Raw genomic sequence first — 21970 nt, 5'->3', positions numbered from 1 at the left:
CCACTGCCCCAAAGGGAAGGCAAAAAGTTCTTCCAGATTCTCTCCTTTTATGCAATTGAATGTGGCGTGTGCGACTTTAAAGGATGTCCTCTCTGGGCAGACTGGAGCAGCTCTCGGAAGACTTGGCCTTCCAGGTTCCTGGGAGCCTGGAGCAGCACACACTAATTGGCTTTCACCCAAAGGCTCGGCAGATAAAGCGCTCTCAGACGGAGCCTCCTGCTCTGTGTGTTTAGTTAGAAGCCAGTCTGTGCTTTCTCTTTTGAGGTAGGAAATAGAAAAGCTTCAGCTGCCTTCTGTCCTGACTGCTCACTTGCTGTGTTCTTCCAAAAACCACTTGAGGGTACTCTCCTGCCCTGGCTCTCGACTCTCTAAACCTGTTTCCTTTTTTGCAAGATGAGGTAAGGGTCTCTGGGGATCACCTGATACACTAGATCAGGTTCTCTCAACACTTTGAAACCGGTGCCCTGTGGGATCAACGCCCAGAGAATAAAACCTTTCTCCTCCATTCATGTATTCCTGCCCTCGACTGAGAAGTGATGTAGGCTTTTGTTTTCATTTGCATTTCGACAACAGCATATTTTCTCAGACTGGAGGCTGAGTTACAGAACTGAAGGGTACTTCTAAAAACTGTACACAGGAGTCTGAGAGCAGACCCCCAAGAAAATGACCGGTGGTTCTCAACCTGTGAGTCACTGTCACTTGTGGGGGAGGGTGACTAAATGACCCCTTCACAGGAGTCGCATATCAGATATTTACATTACAATTCCTAACAGTAGCAAAATTATAGGTATGAAGTAGCAATGAAATAATTTCATGGTTGGAGTCACTGCGACCCGAGGGCTGCAGTACTAGAAAGGTTGAGAACCACTGCTCTAGAGCCTTCCTTTCCTTTAGTGGGACGTGTTTAGTTTATTATTATTACTTTTAAGATAGTATCTCACTATGTGGCCCCGGCTTACCTCAAACTGAGGCTTCTTCTCGAATTAGTCATTATTCGATCTGTCACCATGCTTGGCTAGGTTAGTGTTACTTAAAAGACATAGCGTTGAACTGTTTATCGTTTTGCTCCCAGTTATGAATAGAAACTTGAGATTGAGCATCTAGAAATTTAGAGTAATTTATTTATCTGTTGAATTTAACAACAAAACATGGTTCTTGCTTTTTATGCCATATACCCTTTTATTGCTGCATTTTGTAAAAGTCTATAGTTCATTGGAAACCACCTCAGCTACTTTTTATTGCTGTGACAAAACACCAGAACCAAGACAACTTACGAAGAGGAGTTGGGACTTGATAGTTTCAGAGAGAGAAGTCTGTGATCATCATAGTAAGAAACGTGGTGGCAGACATTGCTCTAACAGTGTCTATCACAGCGTGAGACACAACCACAAGGCAGAGAAGCCGGCTGGGAATGGTGTGACAGGAATGCTTTTGAACCCAAAGCCCACCCCCAGGGACACACCTCCTCCAACAAGGCTGCACCTAATCCTTCCCAAAGATTTCAACCAACTGGGAACTACATGTTCAAACACGAGCCTATGGGAGCCATTTTCATTTGGACTACCACAGAAACTGAAAATCACAAGCATACGTACAAACTGCTTCTTAGCCACGGCAAGTTTGGAAAGTACTGGAATGGCTAACAGACCCAGTGGTGTATTCCTGACGCTGCTGTGTTGGAGTACTCTCTCCATCAACAGTAGATTACTCTCTCTCTCTCTCTCTCTCTCTCTCTCTCTCTCTCTCTCTCCCTCTGTGTGTATGTGTCTCTCTATCTCTGTCTTGCCTTCTCTTTCTGAGAGAGAGAGAGAGAGAGAGAGAGAGAGAGAGAGAGAGAGAGAGAGAGAGAGAGAGTGTAACAACCACACTTTTCCTTGAGACTATCCTGTTAGGTCTGTAACTAGGGTGACATCATGAGCAGCAGTTAGAAGCTAAGATGAGCTGTAGAGAGCTCTTTTCTCAGAAGATGCTAGGAGTGGAATAATATACGATATTTAAGACAATGAAATTATCCTCAGACTGTTCTACCCTGAAATTCTCATAGCCCTTTAATCTTTCCTTTATGCCCAGTAATACATAAACTGGAAAATAACCTATATGTTGTAGGTTATAAAACAGAGGGAAACACAGTGCCATTTCAGGCCACAGCCAACCCTGGGACAAGCCTCTCTCTGAGCCTCTCACCTCTTCACGCAGAGGACTGTCATAGCCTGTGTCCCTTCTCCATCGTGCACGATGTTGGCCACCTTGACCTCTGGGGCCATCATGCTGTTCATGGGGACTCCATGGACCCAGGTGCTTGCACAGTCAGAGGCTGTCGATGCTTGCCCTGGCATCTGAACACAGCACCTTTGCCCCGGTCCCAGCCATCGCCAGGAAGCCCTGCCCGCTGCCTCTGTGTTGGGGACAAGCCTGCCGATGGGCTAGTCTGAGGTCTGAAGGCTTTTGGTTGTTTTGCTTTTGCCAACTGCTCACCACCAGGCTGAGGTGTGAAACTGGGCCAGGAAGATTTGCCTTTTCCCTAAAGTTCTCCCGCTTTCGACGCAATTAACCATAGATAAATCTCAAACTAGTGCTGAGATTAGAGGAGAGAGTGATTTGAATGCCACCTCTTTGAAATGGAGTTTCAGGCTCTCCTACATCCAGTCTCCATTGATTGTGTGATCTTTCGTTTTTAATTATTTTATTCTACGAAGAACTGCCATGAAGATGCGTAGGTTTGGGAGCGACCCTTGGCTTCTGCTAATCCGAAAGCTTGAAGGTTCTCTTGTTTTGGGCATCACCGTGTTCTGAATATGAGTGCTTTCCTTCAAAGGACTCCCAGGAAGAAAATACTTCAGGATTTTCAATGGGAAAACAATGTGCTAATTCCTGTAGTGTATAATTAAGTGAAAGGCGATTGCCAGAGCCCAGAAAAGGGAGCGGTTAGTTACCAGAACACTTGAGTGGGTCACACTGGATGCTGACCTAGGAAGAAGGCTATGGAAAAGAAGTAGTACCTGGCTGCTGTGTTTTACAAAAAGATAAGAGATATGTTTGGTGGAGACGAGGTAAAGTGTGAGTGAAGGGAGCGCCTCTGTGGGCCCATGCTGAGGTATCCCTTCCCCTTCTGAGGTACCAGCCACAGGATGGTATAGTATAGAGTTTATTCTGGGCATGGGGAATAGAGGCTGGCCATGAGCATGTGGAGAGAGAGGGAATAAGGAGCAAGAGGAAGGAGGGGGGTGAGCAGCCCCTTCTGTAGTGAGTCAAACATACCTGGCTGTTGCCAGGTAACTGTGGGGCAGAGCCTAGACTAAATGCCAACACCCATAAGCTGGGTAAACCTTGTAGACTGTGAGAGGTATAGAAGTAAACTAGGAAGGAGAAAATAATTAAAAACGGAAATTTCAGATCACTTGACACCCTGGGCAATGACATGAAAAGAAATCAGCAGGCACAGGGACCAGGCTGAAAGGAATGTAAAACTGGCCTCCTGGGTGGGCTCTCCACCGCTTCTTAAAATTACGTTCTGTGCTGTATCATGTTGCCTGCATAAGCGCTAAAATGTCCCGGGAGCGATCGTTGACATCCAGAGAGGAGCAGCTAGAATAAAGTGCAGCCTGGAGACCTCCAGAAACCTTCCATTGCCCCAGATAAGAAGGCAGGATGTGATCAATCCAAAATGGAAGCCTGGGCATACTGCTTTTCTAGCTTTAGAATGATCAATGAAGCCTTGCTGACACGAATAGAAATGGACTGCGTGCGCCAATCAAGGTCTCTGAAGGAGTAGACCCAGAAGGTCCAACCTGATCCCCTTCAACAAATGCCAGCACAGGAGGAGTGGCAGATTATGCTCTGAGAAGGAACAGGCCACTGTACTTGGCTGTTGAAGAACCAGAGACATGCAAATTGAAGCATTCAATTTGTCCACAGCGTTTTTCAAACCCTTTGGATTGGCTAAAAACAAATCTTGTTGGCTTGTCATGGGGAAACAGACCCTACCAAGTTCTTGGATAGGCTAAAATCAGCATGACCACCTTTAAGAATATTTCTGTAATATCTAATAAGGCTTAGGGATACACTTACTCTAGCATCCCGCAAAACCATTCAAAGAACTGTGCTCAGGTGCCTTAAGATTTATTATCCAGAATATAATCAAATACCTATTATAATAAACAAAAAAAGGTGATAAATTCAAATGCCCTCTCCTAGGACAATGAATGGCATGGCATAGTTATGTAGAGAAATATTGCATGATTAAAGTCAGCTAATCAAATTTATCAGATTTAAAAATTACAGTACAGGGAAGGCAAGCACTCCCTACCTTCCTTGTGGTTGGTGGTGGCTGGAAATCAGTACATAACTTAGGATGGCCTTGAACTCCCATCCTCTTGCCTCTGCCTCCCAAGGCCTAGGATTACAGATATGTGCAGTCACTGAGGTTTATACAGTTATAGAGGAGTGAACCCAGGGCTCTGGAATGGCAGACACTGAGCTACATTCCCACCCCCCAGGGTATTTACTATGTCATATATATACATATATATATCAACATACATTATTGTTAGCATATGTACACGCATGGGCCAATGAAAGTTATATAAGGGTCTGCATGGTAGGACCACAGAAGCACCTTGTCCTGTGCACTGCGTTCTCCTCCCTTGAAGACACAAATCACACCAGGAACGGCCCATGTAATTTCCAAGTTCTTGATACATTTCTATGCCATTTAATATTCTATTAAACAATAGTTTGTCGCACCTTCAGCCTCTATCTAGGGTGACCATGCATCACAGACCCTCCAGTCACCTCAACCAAGGGGAAAGGCTAAGCACATCGCTTCCCCACCCACCGAGTTTCCTGCTGCTTCGCAAGATGCTCCTGGGCTGAAGCAGAAGATGCTGACAATGGTTATTTTGAGGGCCATAATTTGGTTTCGTTATCTCAGGCGATCAAAGATTGTTTAACACCAGAAATAGCTGACTAGAGCAGCTGTTCAGACAATGCTTTGTGTGGGAGATAATGACGGAGCAGTGTTTTGACAGCTACTTCAGAGCTCTAAGTAAAAAGACTTCTAAGAAAATCCTGATTGTTGCTGCTGCTGCTGTTTCCTCTTCTTCGTCCTTGTCGTCATCGTCGTCTTTTTCTTCTTCTTCTTCTTCTTCTTCTTCTTCTTCTTCTTCTTCTTCTTCTTCTTCTTCTTCTTCTTCTTCTTCTTCTTCTTCTTCTTCTTCTTCTTCTTCTTCTTCTCCTTCTCCTTCTCCTCCTCTTCTTCCTCTTCTTCCCCTTTCTCTTCCTCTTCCTCCTCCTCCTCTTCCTCCTCCTCCTCCACCTCCTTTTCCTCCATCCCTCTCTTCCTTTTTCCCCCATTCCCTATGTCTTGCTTTTTTCCCCTAGACCAGATTCCCCATCTTCCAATATTCTAAAGGAACAGAGGGTAGACACAGTAGTCTTGACTTGTATCAATCAACTTAGACTGCATTAGAATAACTTACTTAGACTTTCAAAGATACCTAGCTTATTTCTCTATCAAACACATGCTCAGGACTTCCTGGTTTCCAACCAATGTGCGGAACCTGTGGGCCCTGCAGAATCTATTAGACCCGACAGTTAGGAAACTCCCTGTGAGAAGGGCCAGAGATGTGCAAGGCAATGTGTGTGGAGATTTTCAAATAAAGGTGGTCAGCACTGTGGGGGCAGATATGAGCGAGGGAGGGAAGAAGAGAGAGACACCCAGCAGAGACAGAGAGACAGAGAGAGACAGAGCCAGAGAGAGTCAAGTTAGAAAGAGGTAGCGTGAGAGTTGAGAACAGACAGAATTCAAATCAGGTGAAATCGTGATCATGTGGGGCTGGAGAAATGGCTCAGTGGTTAGGGTCACGTCCCACTTTTGCAGAGGATCTGACCGAGTTCAGTTCCCAGCACCCACGTCAGATGCCTCACAATCACCTGCAACTCCAGTTCCAGGAGATCTGACACTTTCTTCTGGTCTCGCCTGCACTCTCGTACACACACAGGCACATACACACAGTAAAAGTAAAATAAATATTAAAACTATCTGATCACTGACAAAGGAATGAAAAAGGGCTGAGATTTTGTTGAACACAGAAAGTGTATATTTATTAACTCAGTGGCCGATATCATGGCTCAGTTTGCAGTGTTCTCTGAGTATGTATTGCTTTGAATTTTCATGCAAAAAAAAAAAGTTGTCTTAAATTTCTAACTTAATGGGATATCCCAATATTATGCTGCTTATATAAAATATTTCAGCATGGACCTCACGATAAGTATTTGTGTATTTTTATATGTTAATGCATATATATTTTATAAGTATTTATTAGTTTATCTAGTTCTTAGTGGAAGTTGGTGGTGCTGGGGTGAAGGCAGACTCAAAAGAACAGAAACTTCCAGTCAGCCCTAGCTGGGTTTTGCTGTAACCAGTTCCACTTTCTGTATCTCTTATTGGTACCTGGTGCTGATATTAATTTTCTGATATTGGGGTTTAGTTAGTAACCCAACAAAGATGGAGAAACTGAGTCCTGGAGGCAGGGTCTTGAAGAAAGGGAGTGAAGCGCTTCAGGCCCAGGGCTGCCAGTGCAAGCCATTCTCCCTCGGGAAGTGTCCACATATAACGATGCTCAGTGGGCATAGCCGCTCATTAGACGGTGGCTGATCCTTGCCTCCGGCTCTCTAACCTTGAACTGAAGTCCACGTGTCTGAAAACAGGCATGTAAGCATTACAGAAGGGTGGGCATTGAAAATCAATGCAGTCCATGCACAGTTATCATCCATATAGCTGGATTCCTGGCAAACATGTTTCCTGACCCTGTGGATATGATCTCTGGCTAGCACAGGAGGAAGACAGCTTTCCTCAGCCCTACTTTCTGCCTCTCCTGTTAATGTACTTTGCTAAACCTTCCCACCTGTGGGTGATAAAAATGACCAAAGATCATTGTGGAAACCTAGCTCAAACCCCACAGGATCTAGAGATTTTATTTTTATTTTTAAAGAGTTTTTACATATCTAATTTGGAGAGGTAATTTCCACTTTAGAAAGAAATGCTTTTCTCCCCCTGATATGTTCAGGTCGGCTGATGATCAGTGTGGTCTGCAGGGAGTCTAAATGGATGCTTTGCCCTTGGACGGTGACCGAGGACGGGCATTGGCCTTCCCGGTGATTGGCTTCACATGGGCTTCTTGAATAATGATTCTAGTTCAGGAAGACACGTGCTGCAGTGGTCACTTTACAGCCGAGGAAATCAGACCAATATGCAGCTAAATGGCTTGCCTAGCTCCACCGAGCGGCTGGAACCCATTCGGACCTGGCATGGAGCTTTCTATCACTCAGACTACCAAAACCAAGCTGAGGTGCTCTGTGGGGTATCGTGTGTGCCGAGATGCTGCTTGGCGTGGTCAGAAACAAAGCACAAGACACGGTTGGAAGGTGGCATCGGGAAAGCCTAGCGGTGGTGTTTTCTGTAGAACACACGAGCTCTGGCTCAAGGGAGCTTCGTGGAGGTTTACTGTGGACTGCCCCAAGCTTGCCTGTTCTCTGGAGGGCGCTTTCTGGAGCCTTGCTTCATAGCTGGGCCTCAGTCTCCTCCTCCTAGCATTAACCTTATGTGGCCCAATGCCATTCCTAGTAAACCTAGACACTTGCATAAAAGTAGACAGCCAACCTTGCTTTAGGACCTGCTCCCCCAGTCCTCAGGAACTGGCTAGTGATTTGACATCGACCTCCCCCCGACCCCCCTTCCCACCCCAAAACTGCACAACATGAGAGGCAGAGGCAAGAGGGTCATCTTCTGAGCAAAGTCAGTCTCAGTTTGAGTTTGAGGCCGGCTGGGGACCTCATCTCAATGCCTCTTTCCACACACAACAGAAAAATAAAAAATAAATAGAACGTATCATATCCTAAGGTTACTTAACTGTTCTGACTCCTTAATTGCCCCTTCTAAATCCAAGCCCTACTGTATGCCGGGTCCTATGTGTCTTTGGGCTAATTAGAGACATTTAAATGGGAATCGCTTGAGTCAACTTGAGTCACTATAATTTACCTTATAAACGGAAGGTTTATTTACCTACTCTGTTGTCAATCAGACCGACCCCGTTTTTTTTATTTATTTATTTATTTATTTATTTTGGCAGATGGATAGACGGATCATTGTAAGAGCACATCACAGAGGAAATTGCTTGCCTCACAGGGTGCAAAAAGGAGGAAAGGCACGCAGGCCCCACCAGCCTTTACAGTCCCTCAGTCTCACTGATGTGTTATTTCAGAGTTCTAAGCCAGCCCCTGTGACCTCTGGCTATCATGAGGAAGTCTGCCCTGCAGACTCCCCCCTCAGGATTTGTCTTGCACACAGTAGGAAGCTAGCACTTTAGGCTGATTGTACTAAACTTTTAAGGACAAAGAAAAGTTTGGCAGATTAAAATACAGGTGGAGCACCGGGGTAAACCAAGTCAGATACTCGTGTCCGGTTCCTAGGGCTCTGTCCAGTTACCCACCCCAAGGGGAGGTAGCATGCAGCAGACATAAAGACGGTTAGAGCAGAGACTCCACCATGTGCGTACTCATGGCCTTTCCTATCATTAACGGCCCCCGTGGAAAGCGCGCCATGCCAGGGACTGTGCTAGGACATCAGCTCTGTGTTCTTGGGAAGTCTTCCATTTTCCAGGTCCTCTGGGAGATCTCTGAAACAAGTGATGTAGAGCCAACATCCTGTAAGAGGAAAGCTTTGTCAAGGCGCCCTGAGAAAGGCAAACAAAGGTGTCGAGGGGAGAGGTGTGGCTGTCAGGAGATCCAGCTGGAGGGCCATGCTCACACTGTCTGATTTGGGATTATGCCATGGAAATCCTGACCTGTTTCCCACTTCTCCACCTTCAGGCCTCCTCGTGGGTACCCTTGACGTAGTATTGGACTCCAGTGCCCGCGTCGCACCGTACCGAATCCTCTATCAGACTCCGGACTCTCTAGTCTATTGGACCATCGCCTGTGGTAAGTCCCAGTATTCTGTGATGCACATGTTTGCAAAAAACCTCCAAGCAGCAGCAGTTTTGGAAGGAATGTGCTTGCTAAACACCATCTTTTGTCAGGGTGGGGCAATGAACCCTGGTCACTTTAGCACCAAAGTGTTGATGGCTTAACATGGTAAAATTTCTCACTCTGAAGTCTCATTGGGGTCACACAGTCTCCACCTAAAGGAGAAGGACCACAGGATTTGAAGGGAGGAGTGAAAAGTGGGGCCCAGCTGAGTTTCACTTCCTTCCTCAGCCACACAACATGTAGGCTCACCCTGGCTAGAACTACTCAGATGGACCTCACTACTGCAAGGGAAGCTGGGATAGAAAAGGAACTTGGGCGACACGTAGACGCGCTTACTCAGTGACCCCTGATGTATCAGCACAGTAGGTCGTATGAGTGAGATTATTCTCTCTTTGGATAGTCTCTGTGGTGTCCTGTGCTAACAGCACCAAACCAGCGCTGAATCTCACAACAGGGCTAAAACACTTACATTCACTGTTTACTTAGGCAAGTTAAAAAAAAAAAAGGCAAAAGTTTTGTGGTTTCGTTTTGTTTTTTTTTATTTTGCCACCTTTTTTACCTTGAGAGCCTCTATTTTTAGAATAGTTTTGCATTATAGAGAAATTGAATAGGTAGCTCAAAGACTTTCTACTCCATGTACCTCCCAACCACCATTCCTACTATTATTAATAACCCACTCTAGTCAGTGACAATATGAAACAGGTGAGTATAATATAGAAGGCCACAGCTTGCTCAAAATTCCTTAGAGCGTCCCCAATTTTTTTTTTTTTCTGTTCTAGAATCACACCAGCAAACCATTTTATCTGTCATAGCCTCTTAGGTCTGTCTTGGAAGTTTCCCAGGATACCTTCCTTGTGCCTCCGACTTTCTTCCGGTCTACAGTTGTCCCTTAGGTGTGTCTTGGAAGTTTCCCAGGATACCTTGTGCCTCAGACTTTCTTCCGGTCTACAGTCGTCCCTTTCCTGTTCATTGCATGGCACCAGTGCTCTTCAGTGGGCTTTGGGGCATGGCCTTTCCACAGAGCAGCTCCTCCATGAACACTCACGTGGGGCAGAGCCCGGATCTACAAAGCCGAGTTGCTCCCTAGTTATCTGCTGAGCCGAGAGTAAGGAACGGTAGGCTGTAATTGCCGGTGGCATAATTTATACCCCCCAAAGATGCACCTCTGCTTTTCTAACAAGTAATGCCTGTCACGACGGCATGATCTCACTGTAATACACCCAGGACGGCTTCATCTTTTATGTATATTGATTACCTGTAGAGATAGCCCAGAATTTCCCTGCAGAACACTCCAAGGAAGTGACAAGCATTACAAAGTCCCATCCACCCACCTAATTATTCTTTCTTAATGATTGTCCAATTCCTTCCAACTTGTGTTATGGAATCCGAATTACTAATTTTAAAAGTAGAGGCTCCTACCCCACAAACATCTGCCTTCACTCTTAATGTGAAAGTGCAGAGTTGGTAATTGGTAGGAAAATATGTCAGAGGCTTTTAAATTTATGTGTATTTCATGAATTATTGTACAAGAAACTTCATGAGAAAATCGGGCCCTATGGTGGTTTCAATAGGAATGTTCCCCCATAGTGTGTGAATGCTTGGCCCATAGGGAGTGGCACCATTAGAAGTTGTGGCCTTGTTGTGTCACCATGGGGGAAGGCTTTGAGGTCTCCTATGCTCAAGCTATGTCCAGTGTGGCTCGTAGTCTCCTGCTGCCTTTGGATGATGATGTAGAATTCCCCAGCACCATGTCTGACTGCACGTTGCTGTGCGTCTCACCATCATAATAGACTACACCTCGAAACTATAAGCCAGCCCCAATGAAATGTCTTTCTTTATAAGAGTTTTCATGGACATGGTGTCTCTTCACAGCAATAAAACGCTAAGACAGACTCATTTCCTTGTAAAGATCACAAAGTCCTATCCTACTTGGCATTGTAAGTTATCTATCAGAGTGAACTGAATTAGGAGGGCATTAATCACCCGCCCCTGTCTGTCATCTATGTCTTGACATGGACTGCTCTGTAGATCAGCAGGATTCTGAACTGTAAATCCTAGATGTATGATTTGCCTTAGATTTGACTCAGAAAACCAGACAAGGAATTTTCTGGACCTGTGGATCAGTGTAGCTTCTTGCTAACATGGTAATCACCTGACCCGGAGCGTCACCAACTGCACTGTTTGATGGACACCCCTCCCGCTGCACAGTCCTGAACAGGGCCGTGGGTTGGCTGCCCATTGATCCGGTCTCACTTTGTTTTGCCAACCCAGAATCTCATCAGAGTCTTTTCAGCACTTTGGTTTCAGAACGGACAGGCCCACTAACCATCACTGTGTCAACCACCATCTTTTAGGAGGGCAGGGAGGGGCAGGGAGGCGCAGTGTGCACAGTCCCAGTTATAGCTTCTTATGTAGAGCTCAGTGCTCATTATCTCGTCCCTGTGCTCTGTCGGGCACCATGTCAGGGGCACCATGCTGGCTTCATGATTACACATTCTTTTAGTCAGTAGCTGTAAGACGCAGAGAATAATCAAACTTGCTAATGGTTCTCATTATTTCCTACAGTAGACCAAAAAGAGTCAGATTATTCATTTTCCTTCCACAGAGATAGACCATGTGGAAGTTGGAAGGCATTTTTCAGAACAATTCTTTCAGTCTGTGTAGTTCAAAGGCTGTTCTTGTGTGTGTGCATGTATGTGACTTTTCATGTGTGTGCAGGTGCATGTGTGTGACAGTATGCATATATGTGCAGACATGAATTTGAGAGCTAGCTAGAACACAACATGAATTGTCCTTGCTTTCTGTGGCCTGGTTTCTCATTAGCCCAAGGGAGGCTCACCAGTAAGCTATGCTGGCCAGTGAGCCTCACAATTGTACTTGTTTCCATCACCCAGGACATCGATTCCAGACTTGTACCACTGTGCCCAGCTTCTGCCAAGTGGGTTCTAGGAGACTGAACTCCAGCCCTCATACCTCAAAACAAAACAAAACACATACTCACTTCAAGGACTACTCTTATATCTTTGGGAATACAATGACTTAAAGGAAATATATTTGGTTTTGCTTTTTTTTCTTTAATTCATATATAGTCATTGCAAAAATAATAAAATTATAGATAAGAAAATAGCATTAAAAAGGACAAAACTGTGCTAGCATATCAGAAAGTCATCAAATCTCCTCAGACATAAGACTATAGATACACACTTTACATACTCTTACAGGTAAACATATGTACAATGTATATTTACTATATACATCTATAGGCATGTATATTATGTATCATATAAAATATATAATGTATACACATAGGTATTTTAAAGCAAATGAAAATAAAAGTACAACACTGAAAACAATTTCTATATAAATGAAACATTTCGCAGCACTCGTGTTAATAGGTCCTGATTTGTTGGGTATACGACATAATTTAACCTGCCATTCTACTCTTCTTAAAAGAAATCTGAGGTTGTTCTCTTTGCAACTGCATTCTGAACAATGTACTGTCAGTAAACAGTTGTCTTAGCCGAATCTCTGGACAGCCCTTTACAGCACCTCAGGATAAATTTATTGAAATAGGTGCTAGGAGTCAAAGACCACCCACGCTGGCTCGCCGAGATGGCTCAGTGGGTAAAGGCATTTTCTGCTGAGCCAGGTGACCTCAGTTAGTGCAGGAACCCATACAGTGGAAGGAAAAAACCAACCGTAAGTTCCTTAGATATGCTCGGCACAGGTGACAAGTACCCCCCCCCCCGACCCCTATCACACACACTCAGAGAGGGGGGGTGTTTCAGAAAGAATGTCTAATGTCTACAGCCTCATCGTCTTCCAGAAAGATAGGAACTTTCACCCCCACCTAATCGTAGGTGGTTTGGCCCTTAGTAAAGGACACTAGCTACTTATCTAAACTGCCAAAGCCAGACAGGCTCCCGCAGCTCTCCAAGTGATTACAGTGTGGCAAGCATGTTGTTAGGATCCATGAGAGATTAGAAGCAGTTATGAAAGCAGCTCACGGTCTGTGCTCCAGGAGCTCCACAGAACTGCTTTCCTGTGGTGATCTGGGCACAGACGTGGGGGTGCCAAGGGCAGCAGAGACCTGCAGAGTGCATGTGACTGGGCAGAGGTCCAGCAGCTGTTTTCTTTGTGTCCTCCGGGCCAGAAGTTAGAAACATTTTCTGAATCCTGTTTCAAGGTAAGGTTAGGTACTTGGCTGCTGTTTGTGACGGTCCTAGCAAAGGAACTCTTCTGGGCTTTCTACGCTCTGGGCCCGTGCTAAAGACGTGCCACATGCTGTCACAAACTAATACAGCGAGTGTCATTACCTATGCAGTGCAGAGGAGGGACCTGAAGCTTCAAGAGGCTTGAACACCCAGCATCCCATCTGTGGGGTGTGGCATGGCAGAGGTCTAAAGCCAGCAGAGCCCTTTTATAAACATCGATGTTCTTGTCCTTAATAGGAGATCTCATTTAATAATGGCTTTCAATAGCCTGAGGAGTCCTGATGGCCCTGGAGAGTCTGACCTTTGACCTTATGACCCGAGAGAATTTGACCTATACTTGTGAAGCACGGGGAGGAAGGATTGCAGTGTGCAGCAAATACGAGCATGGGGTTAAGAGCCAGAAGGTTGGGGTCCGATGGTTAGTGATGTGAGAGACCCCACCTTCTTACCTGTAAAGAATTATTATGGGCTTGCTTCTGGGACCAACTCTGCTCTAGCCTGGTGTTGGGGAGGGCAAATAGCAGTTGCTGTCTTAATCATTTGTTTAAATTGTGGGTTTTGAGAAGGTAGACTTCCAAACATTTTTAAGTCACGTCAATATGGACACACATACACGCACATACATACATACATACACACACACATACATACACACATACACACCCACACATATACACACATGCATATATACATGCACACATGCGTACATGCACACACACACACATGCATGTACATGCACATATACACACATACATACAAACACACACACACACACACACACACACACACACACACACACACACACACGTCTTTTGCCTTGTCATCCAAGTGCAAGTTTGTCCCTTTTTCATACAAGGTCATAAATAAGTTTGTCTTGTTCCAAGTGTGTCACTTGAGGTCCCCCTTGAGTGTGTACTGACTTTGAAGCCATGACCACATCTCTCAATAGAGACCGGAGAGAGGAGGATACAGCGATGGCAGACAGACCACCAACACCACAGTGTGCAGGGCACTGGGTGTTTGATTTACTGTGTTAACTTTAAAACTTTTGTGGATGCTCACAGTTTGGAGAAAACCACGAGGGACGTCCTCGTTGGTTTCCTTTTACTAAAGTCTGAACGTTGCACATTTAAAGACTGAAACATGTCAGGGATCTACTCAGCTTGTTTCACATCTGAAAACCCACGCTGCTATTTTTGTCCCTGGAAGGTTTAGTGGGCTTGTTTTCTGCTGGCACTGTTTGTTTGTTTTAATATGCAGAATTACTTATTCTCTCTCAGTCTCTTCCAACAGAAATTCCAGGACAGTGCTATAGTCTGTGTCAGGACCCAAGTCCACCACGCACCACGTCAGCCCTGCACAGGAGGTAGACACTGGACAAGCCTTTGTTTTTAGCCCTTAGAGATCAGGCAGGATAAAGTGACTCTGCGGGTCTGTTTTCAGATTTCTTCTAATTTTAAGTAAACGCCCAGACTTGAAGATACATTTTCGGCTGGGTGAGACATCATCACAATGACTCTGTGGTTTTTGTCATTGTCATACTTAGCATGTGCGTGATGCATGCGTGACACCTCCCGATGGCCGATGGCCGTCCATAAACTCTCTAAGTGATAAAGCATCTTTCAGAAGCTAATGTCTAATCAACTTGAAGGACATCAAATGTGGGCCTTGCTTTTTCTTAGCAGAGCTTTGGGTGACCTTCACCCTGCGCCTGGCTTTCTTTGTTTTTCTAGCTTTTTTCAGACAGCTCAGCTTGTTTTTTTTCCTTGTTCTGTTTTAGTAAAAGGGAATCTTTCCAGAAAATTAACAGTCAAGCACTTCCTTTGACTTCACAGACACATCTTGCACAAACTGCTCCATGAATAGACCAGGTCCTGTCACTCGCGGTGGAAGGGCTCCTTCTCAGGTCCCTCAGAACAGTGCTAACTGTGATGACTGGGCATGAGCGTGTCATGGGTGTGTGTCACAATCAGTAGACAACTTGTGGGTCCTAGAGATGGAATTTAGGCCATCAGGCTTGTCATCAAGTGACGTCACCTGCTGAGTCATCAGGCATGCACATTCGCACACTTTTCAAGACAGCCTTACTGTGTAGTCCAGGCTGGCCTCCAGCTCACACCTCCCCTTCTGCCTGAGCCTCTCAAGTGTTTGGATTACAGACATGTACAACCATGCTTGAATCTGGCTCTCAGCAGGGATGGCAAGGCCTCATGCGGGATAGGTAGATGCTTGTCCAGTTAGTGTGTGCACGTACACACCATTCCTACACGTGCACACCATTCCTACTGTAGGTATGGGTGTGGTAGAGTCCGGAATAGAGAGTTCTGGATAAAGACAGGGGGAAGCCAGGTGGTAGTGGCACAGCCTTTAATCCCAGCACTGGGGAGACAGAGGCAGGCAGATCTCTGTGAGTTCAAGGCCAGCCAGAGCGAAAACAGAGAAACGCTCTCTCAAAAAAAAAAAAAAAAAAAAAAACGAAAGAAAAAGAAAGGAAGAAAGAAAGAAAAAAAGAAAGAAAGAAAGAAAGAAAGAAAGAGCAGTCCAAACCAGTGCAAAGCCAAGATGCATCTGTTGTGTCCTAAACCGTAAGCCTGGTAAGTGGTTTCGATCCATGACAACCAAGGAGTACTGGGGTTGAGCAGAGCCAATGGGTTGAATCACGCAGGTGTAACGGGAGTGTAACTGCTGTGCTGAGGAGAGAGTCCAGTCAATAAAGTGCTTACTGCACAAGCCTGATGACGGGAATTTAACCCCAGTGCCCATGGGATTAAAACTAGGTGCAGTAGCATCCAGTGAGGAGAAGAGGAGAGCCCTAGCCGAGCTTTCTCACTTAGTCAACTTGACAGCTTGAGAAGGTCTAGAATTGCCTGGGACACGGGCCTCTAGCTAGGTATACTTGTATGGGACTCTCTTGATGATTTTAATGGGGTGAGAAACCCTACCCATTACGGGTGGCCCAAACCCCTAGCTGAGATTCTGGACTGTGTAAATAGAGAAAGGGACCAGAGTCATACCCCTGCATCTATCCCGATCCGTTTCATATTATTGATGGGACTCAGGGCAACTGGCTTCAGTTCCTGCAGCCTTGATTTCCCTGCCATGTGTCACCGTGCCCTTGAACTGTGGGCCAGAATAAGCTTTCTTCCTCAAGTTCCAAGTTTTGCCACACCAGTAGGAGGAGAAACTAAGTTTCTTCCAGGCCAAGGAGGGAGGGACCCTATCTCAAAACTAATGTAGATGATATCAGAGGTGCGATGGCCAGAGGTGTGGTTAACTTCTCATCTGCACACACACACACACACACACACACACACACACACACACACACAGACACAGAGAGAGAGAGAGAGAGAGAGAGAGAGAGAGAGAGAGAGAGAGAGAGAGAGATATATAAAAGGTCATTCTGTTTTGTTTTGTAAGGGGCAGATTTTGGTAACAATGCCATTCAAAAAGCAGACCTCAGTTGCCAAGCCACGGCCAGCTTCTGGCACATTCATGATGGGCATAAGATGAAGTACATAGAAGGCAAAAGGCAGAGGCTAAGGAGCCGTACGGTGTGGATGCGAAGAGGCCCTGTAATCCTGTGCACCTCTCAGTGTGCCTCTTGTCTAAGGCTCACTGTATCTGGCTGTGCCAAGAAGCACAGATGGACCTGTGGGATGGCGGGCACTTGGTTGGCTCTCGCCCTGCAAGGTGCCCTTGGTACTGGAGCATCTCCAGCTCATGGGATGAGCGACCTCAACAAAGAAGGGTTCAGTTTTCAGTGAGAAATTCATGCAATTTTAAGAAATGACCACGGAGGCCCGGGGGTTTGTTTTAAACATTTTTTTAAAGAAAAATTTACATTATTTTAATCTATTACTGCAAAGGGCTAGAAATCCTGTCAATGCACTTTGCGTTTGAAAGAGTTCCGTGCTTTCTAATCTGTGTCTGAAGACACGCCCCTTCCCACAGGGCTGGTCTGAGGTGGGAAAGAGGTGCCATTGTTGTACATAGCTGTCCATTTCACATGTAGCGAATTCGAGGTGGACTCGAAGAAAAACATAGCCAAGTGATGGTAGCCAAGTGGAGGGTCCCAGGTTAAGTTTCAGACATTGCCGCAGCGTTGCATGGTTACCATGGGCTGGCCCTTGGTCCAGAGCCACGGGAAATACCTACGATGCAGAAGGTCTGTTTTTAGGGTCTCACACAACTGCTCTGCTGACACCCCTTCTCATTCCCGTTTATGAGAGCATCACTTTTACCATTTCACCGTTTACCGAAATCCTTGCTGCTAGACACCTGCCTCAGACCCATGTAAGTATCTGTTTCCAGCCATTTTGGTAATCTAGTCCTAAATTAAAAGAACGTGAACTTGGATTCCCTTTTCTTTTTGCTTTTCCTCAAACAGTGGCCCTGAAGTCCCTTGAGCACGCCTGTCAGTGTCAAGGATACTTTAGTCTGGAGACCAGAGATCTGAGTGCAATGGCAGATAACACCCGCATCCCTCACCTTTCTTTGTTAGAAATCACTCGAGATATCTTGAATTCCTTGTGACAAAGAACGGAGAAAATGGACGCTCTTGAGATCTCAATTAAAAGATAACTTGGGATCGTAGGCAACACCCAAAGGATCAATGAAGCCGCAGGCTCTCTCCTCAATATGGAGAGAGGAAGCACACGTTATCGAGATGTGTAACTGTGGGCAGTTAGTTTATCTATAAAGCTCTCCCTTCCCATAAGATCACGATAAAACGAATTTATTCTCGCATTGCCTAACCTCATCCTGACAGTCATCTTGTTAAGCCCTGCAGGGCAGTTACATATGTTACAAGGCTAGGATGGCTTAGTAAAAGATTTCCAAGTGAGGTGACATGTGTCTCTTAGCAACTGATAGAAATGTGGTGACTAGGTTGGAAGCCACAAGTATGACCTCATCTCTGTGTTTCGAGGCAGCTGCATAGGGAGGGGTGGCTGCTGTCCTCCGGCCACCGGTCCATTTTCACATCTCATTCATAATTGAGCAAGGCTCATTATATGAGATGGTTCTATATCTCCACGGGCACACTGTGGATCACCCAAGGGTGGGGCTCACCCACGGAAAGCTCACATCGGGACAAAATCTATGTCGCCCTGTAAATTGCACTCTAGAAGAGAGAAGAAAAGAGCTAAATTCCAAGCTCCTAAAGGTCCATGCAGTGTATGAACCTATGTCATATACTGGCCCATGTCAACTCTGAATCAGTCTCAGTTTCTGGTCTCATTCAAATAATCTAGAACACAGTCCTTGCTCTTGGGTGTCCTTGTGTCTTTTGTCTTGTGGGTCAGAACTCCGGGAATGATGAACAGTCTCCCGGGCTGGTGTTGAAAGCTGGTGAACAAAGTTTGGTTCTTAATGTGTTTTGCAAGAAACTTGACATCTGTTGCTGTCCCCTCTGTGTCCATGCAGGTGGTTCCAGGAAGGAGGTTACCGAGCACTGGGAATGGCTCGAGCAGAATCTACTGCAGACGCTCTCCATCTTTGAGAACGAGAATGACGTCACCACATTTGTAAGAGGAAAAATACAGGTAGTGTCTTCTTTGTTCTGGATGAATATTATTGAAATACGTAGTATGCATGTGTAAAAATTCCCGAAGGATTAAAAATATATTCTTAAACAGACCAGAGCCTTTTAATTAGAAAATATCTAAAATTTACAGAAATATTGCAAAAATAATAACTATATATAACCCACCAGTGTCCCCTTTGCTCAGACTTAGCTAACATTCCAGCCCACTTGCTTAGGATTTTTTAAAATTTATTTATTTTAAATATTTTTTTTTTTTTTTTTTTTTTTTTTTACGTGTCTGAGTACACTGTAGCTGTCTTCAGACACACCAGAAGAGGGCATCAGATCTCATTATAGATGGCTGTGAGCCACCATGTGGATGCTGGGATTTGAACTCAGAACCTCTGGAAGAGCAGTCAGTACTCTTAACCACTAAGCCATCTCTCCAGCCCCATGCTTAGGATTCTTAAGGCTAACATTTGAGAGGAGCTTCTTCTGAAATCCTTTGGTGTGTGTTTTCCAATAGTGATACTTGATGAGAAAAAAAAAAACTGAACATTATTTAGCAACGACTATAACTGTATCATTATTACATTGCTTTAATGTTTAGCATGTATTATAATTTTAAAATAGAATTATTTGTCTTATGCATATGAGTGTCTTGTTTGCATGTGCGTACGTGCACCGTGTGTGTGCCTGATGCCCTCTAAGGTCAAAAGAGAGCACTAGAGTCCCTGGAGCTGGAGTTCCAGATGCTTGTGAGCTCCCACATGAGTGCTAAGAACCGGGGTTGGGGATTTAGCTCAGTGGTAGAATGCTTGCCTACCAAGCACAAGGCCCTGGGTTTGGTCCTCAGCTCTGGGAAAAAAAAAAGTGCTAAGAACCAAACTGGGTCTTCTGCAAGAGCAGATGCTCTTAACCACTGAGCCATCCCCTAGTCCCATATAGTCTAATCTAAACAGGCTTGAGTGGACCCTTGATAGCTTTGGCGGGGTTTTTTTCTGTCTAGGAGGGAATTGAATTTAGCTCGCATCTCTTTAATCTCCTTCAGTCTGGAACATTTCCACAGCCTTGCCTTATGTCTCATGACATTAATGTTAAAGCGTGCACTTCTGGTTTTCATAGAGGGATATCATGTCATTTGAGGTTCTGTCAGATGTCTCTCTGTGATCAGATTTAAGTTTGCCTTCCTAGACTAGCGACGTTGTGTCCTCCTCAGCCTGTTGTGTCCCCCTCAGCCTGTTGTGTCCTCCTCAGCCTGTTGTGTCCTCCTCAGCCTGTTGTGTCCCCCTCAGCCTGTTGTGTCCCCCTCAGCCTGTTGTGTCCCCCTCAGCCTGTTGTGTCCCCCTCAGCCTGTTGTGTCCCCCTCAGCCTGTTGTGTCCCCCTCAGCCTGTTGTGTCCCCCTCAGCCTGTTGTGTCCCCCTCAGCCTGTTGTGTCCTCCTCAGCCTGTTGTGTCCTCCTCAGCCTGTTGTGTCCTGCAGCACACGCTGCTCATGCGCCTCTCACTAGTGCTACACATCCACTCAAAGCATCGTCCACTCTTTCTGCTGTAGAATCCATACATTTATTTATATTTACAAATAATGAAATTTTTACCAGAAATATTTTAAACCACAAATACCACCTCCCCCTCGTTTTGGTCAAAAGTTCCCTGTTGGTATAGTATCCATTACTGACTTTTAAAAGTCTGAATAGTTTTTCAATGTCCTAGTTTGCAAATGGTGGTTTGATTAAGAAAATTGGCATCAACAGACTACTATTAGCTTAACTATAGACTCTATTTTAACATTATCATTTTGAAAATTCCACGTCCTTTCTCAAATCACAGACTACTTCAGGATCAGAGGCTTCCTTCGTCTTCTTACTGCTCTCTGTATTTGGCGTGTGTGCTGAAACCGGTTGGTTCAGCCGCTACCTGCCTTGGATATTTAGATGCCTTCCAACATTTTGCAACTATAAATTCCATTTATTACTGCTTGAATCTGCGTTTGCACATGACAGAGATTCTATCTTTAGGGTGAACTGCTAGATGGAAGGGTAAATGTGTGTCCTGTCTTCCTAACTATTCAGTTCCCCTCGGGGTGCAGAATCATTTTATGGACCCACTGGTGTGTGTGCCAGCACCATCTTCCCCACAGCAACTCCAGTAGTGTAGAGTCTCTAGCTTTCAGCTTCTGCCGCCTTACAGGGGAGGAAGGTGGCTTACCAGGTGCCTGACAGCTTTGTACAAGAACACGGGTTGTCCTTCCCATGGTTAAGGAACACAGTTTGCTTCCATACACTGCTGTGTGCGTTTCTTCTTCCTCTTTCATAGATTTTGGGGTAGTGCTTTTCTTGAATTTGTGTGTTGTGTGCACACGCACTCGCACATGGAGTATGCGTGTGCACACTCGAGCATGCTTGTGTACACTTGTGTATACACCAGAGGATATTTCGGGGTCATTCCTCAAGTGCTGTCTACCTCTTTTTGTTTGCTTGCTTTTGTTTTTTAAAGACAAACTCTGTCTCTGGCCTGGGACCTGGATGTTTACTAAGCCTGTCTGTCTCCACAGCCCTGGGGATCGTGGGCTGCTCCATGCTCAGCTTTCCCTCACTGGGTTCTAGAGGATGAGTTTGGGCCCTTGTTCTTGCAAGGCTAGCGCCTTACCACATGAGCTATCTTCCCAGCCCTTTATTTTAATGCAATAATTATTATCAGAAGGCCGTTTGCTTTCGTTGGTGGCACATACGCGTTGTAGCCGTTGGCCAGCAAACTTTGCTCACCACAAAGGTTGTAAGGTGACTTTTTTTTGTCTGTCAGGAGAGGCTCTAAATGATCAATTCTTTCTGTCTTAGCAAATGTGTTTTGAGACGTGTTTAAAACAAAAACAAAACAAAAACAAAAAACCTTTTTAGACCCAAAGTAAGGAGGATTCCAGGAAGTGGTCTGACAGAATACTACTGGTAGAATGGTCTGTGTCCTCTTTCTTCTGTTTGACTAACCTCTTCCACCAGCATATAATAATGGAAGCAGGGTCTGAGGCGTTTGAAGCGGGGAGCTGATTGGACAACTCTGACAATAGACTGAGGAAAGCACAGACAGTCACCACAGCCTGATTCTCACGCCCAGCCTCCCTCAGAAGGAATGCACGTTCTCTGTTTAAGATTCCCTATCAGAGGGGTTGGGGATTTAGCTCAGTGGTAGAGCACTTGCCTAGCAA

At 45.3% G+C, this 21970-nt stretch overlaps 1 protein-coding gene across 1 annotated transcript in view; it reads left to right on the top strand.

The window, feature by feature from the left end:
- The window catches only part of Tbc1d9 (TBC1 domain family member 9), a 98811-nt gene that overhangs the window by 34860 nt on the left and 41981 nt on the right, over positions 1–21970 (top strand). The window contains exons 2-3 of the mRNA XM_032887346.1: positions 8869–8979; positions 18669–18787. Coding sequence (XP_032743237.1) covers positions 8869–8979; positions 18669–18787 — 230 coding nt within the window. The remainder of the gene's footprint in view (positions 1–8868; positions 8980–18668; positions 18788–21970) is intronic.

Source organism: Rattus rattus, chromosome 17 (assembly GCF_011064425.1).
Source record: "Rattus rattus isolate New Zealand chromosome 17, Rrattus_CSIRO_v1, whole genome shotgun sequence".
NCBI lineage: Eukaryota > Metazoa > Chordata > Mammalia > Rodentia > Muridae > Rattus > Rattus rattus.
The sequence above is the reverse complement of the archived record's forward strand: the minus strand, read 5'-3'. Positions and strand labels throughout refer to the sequence as shown.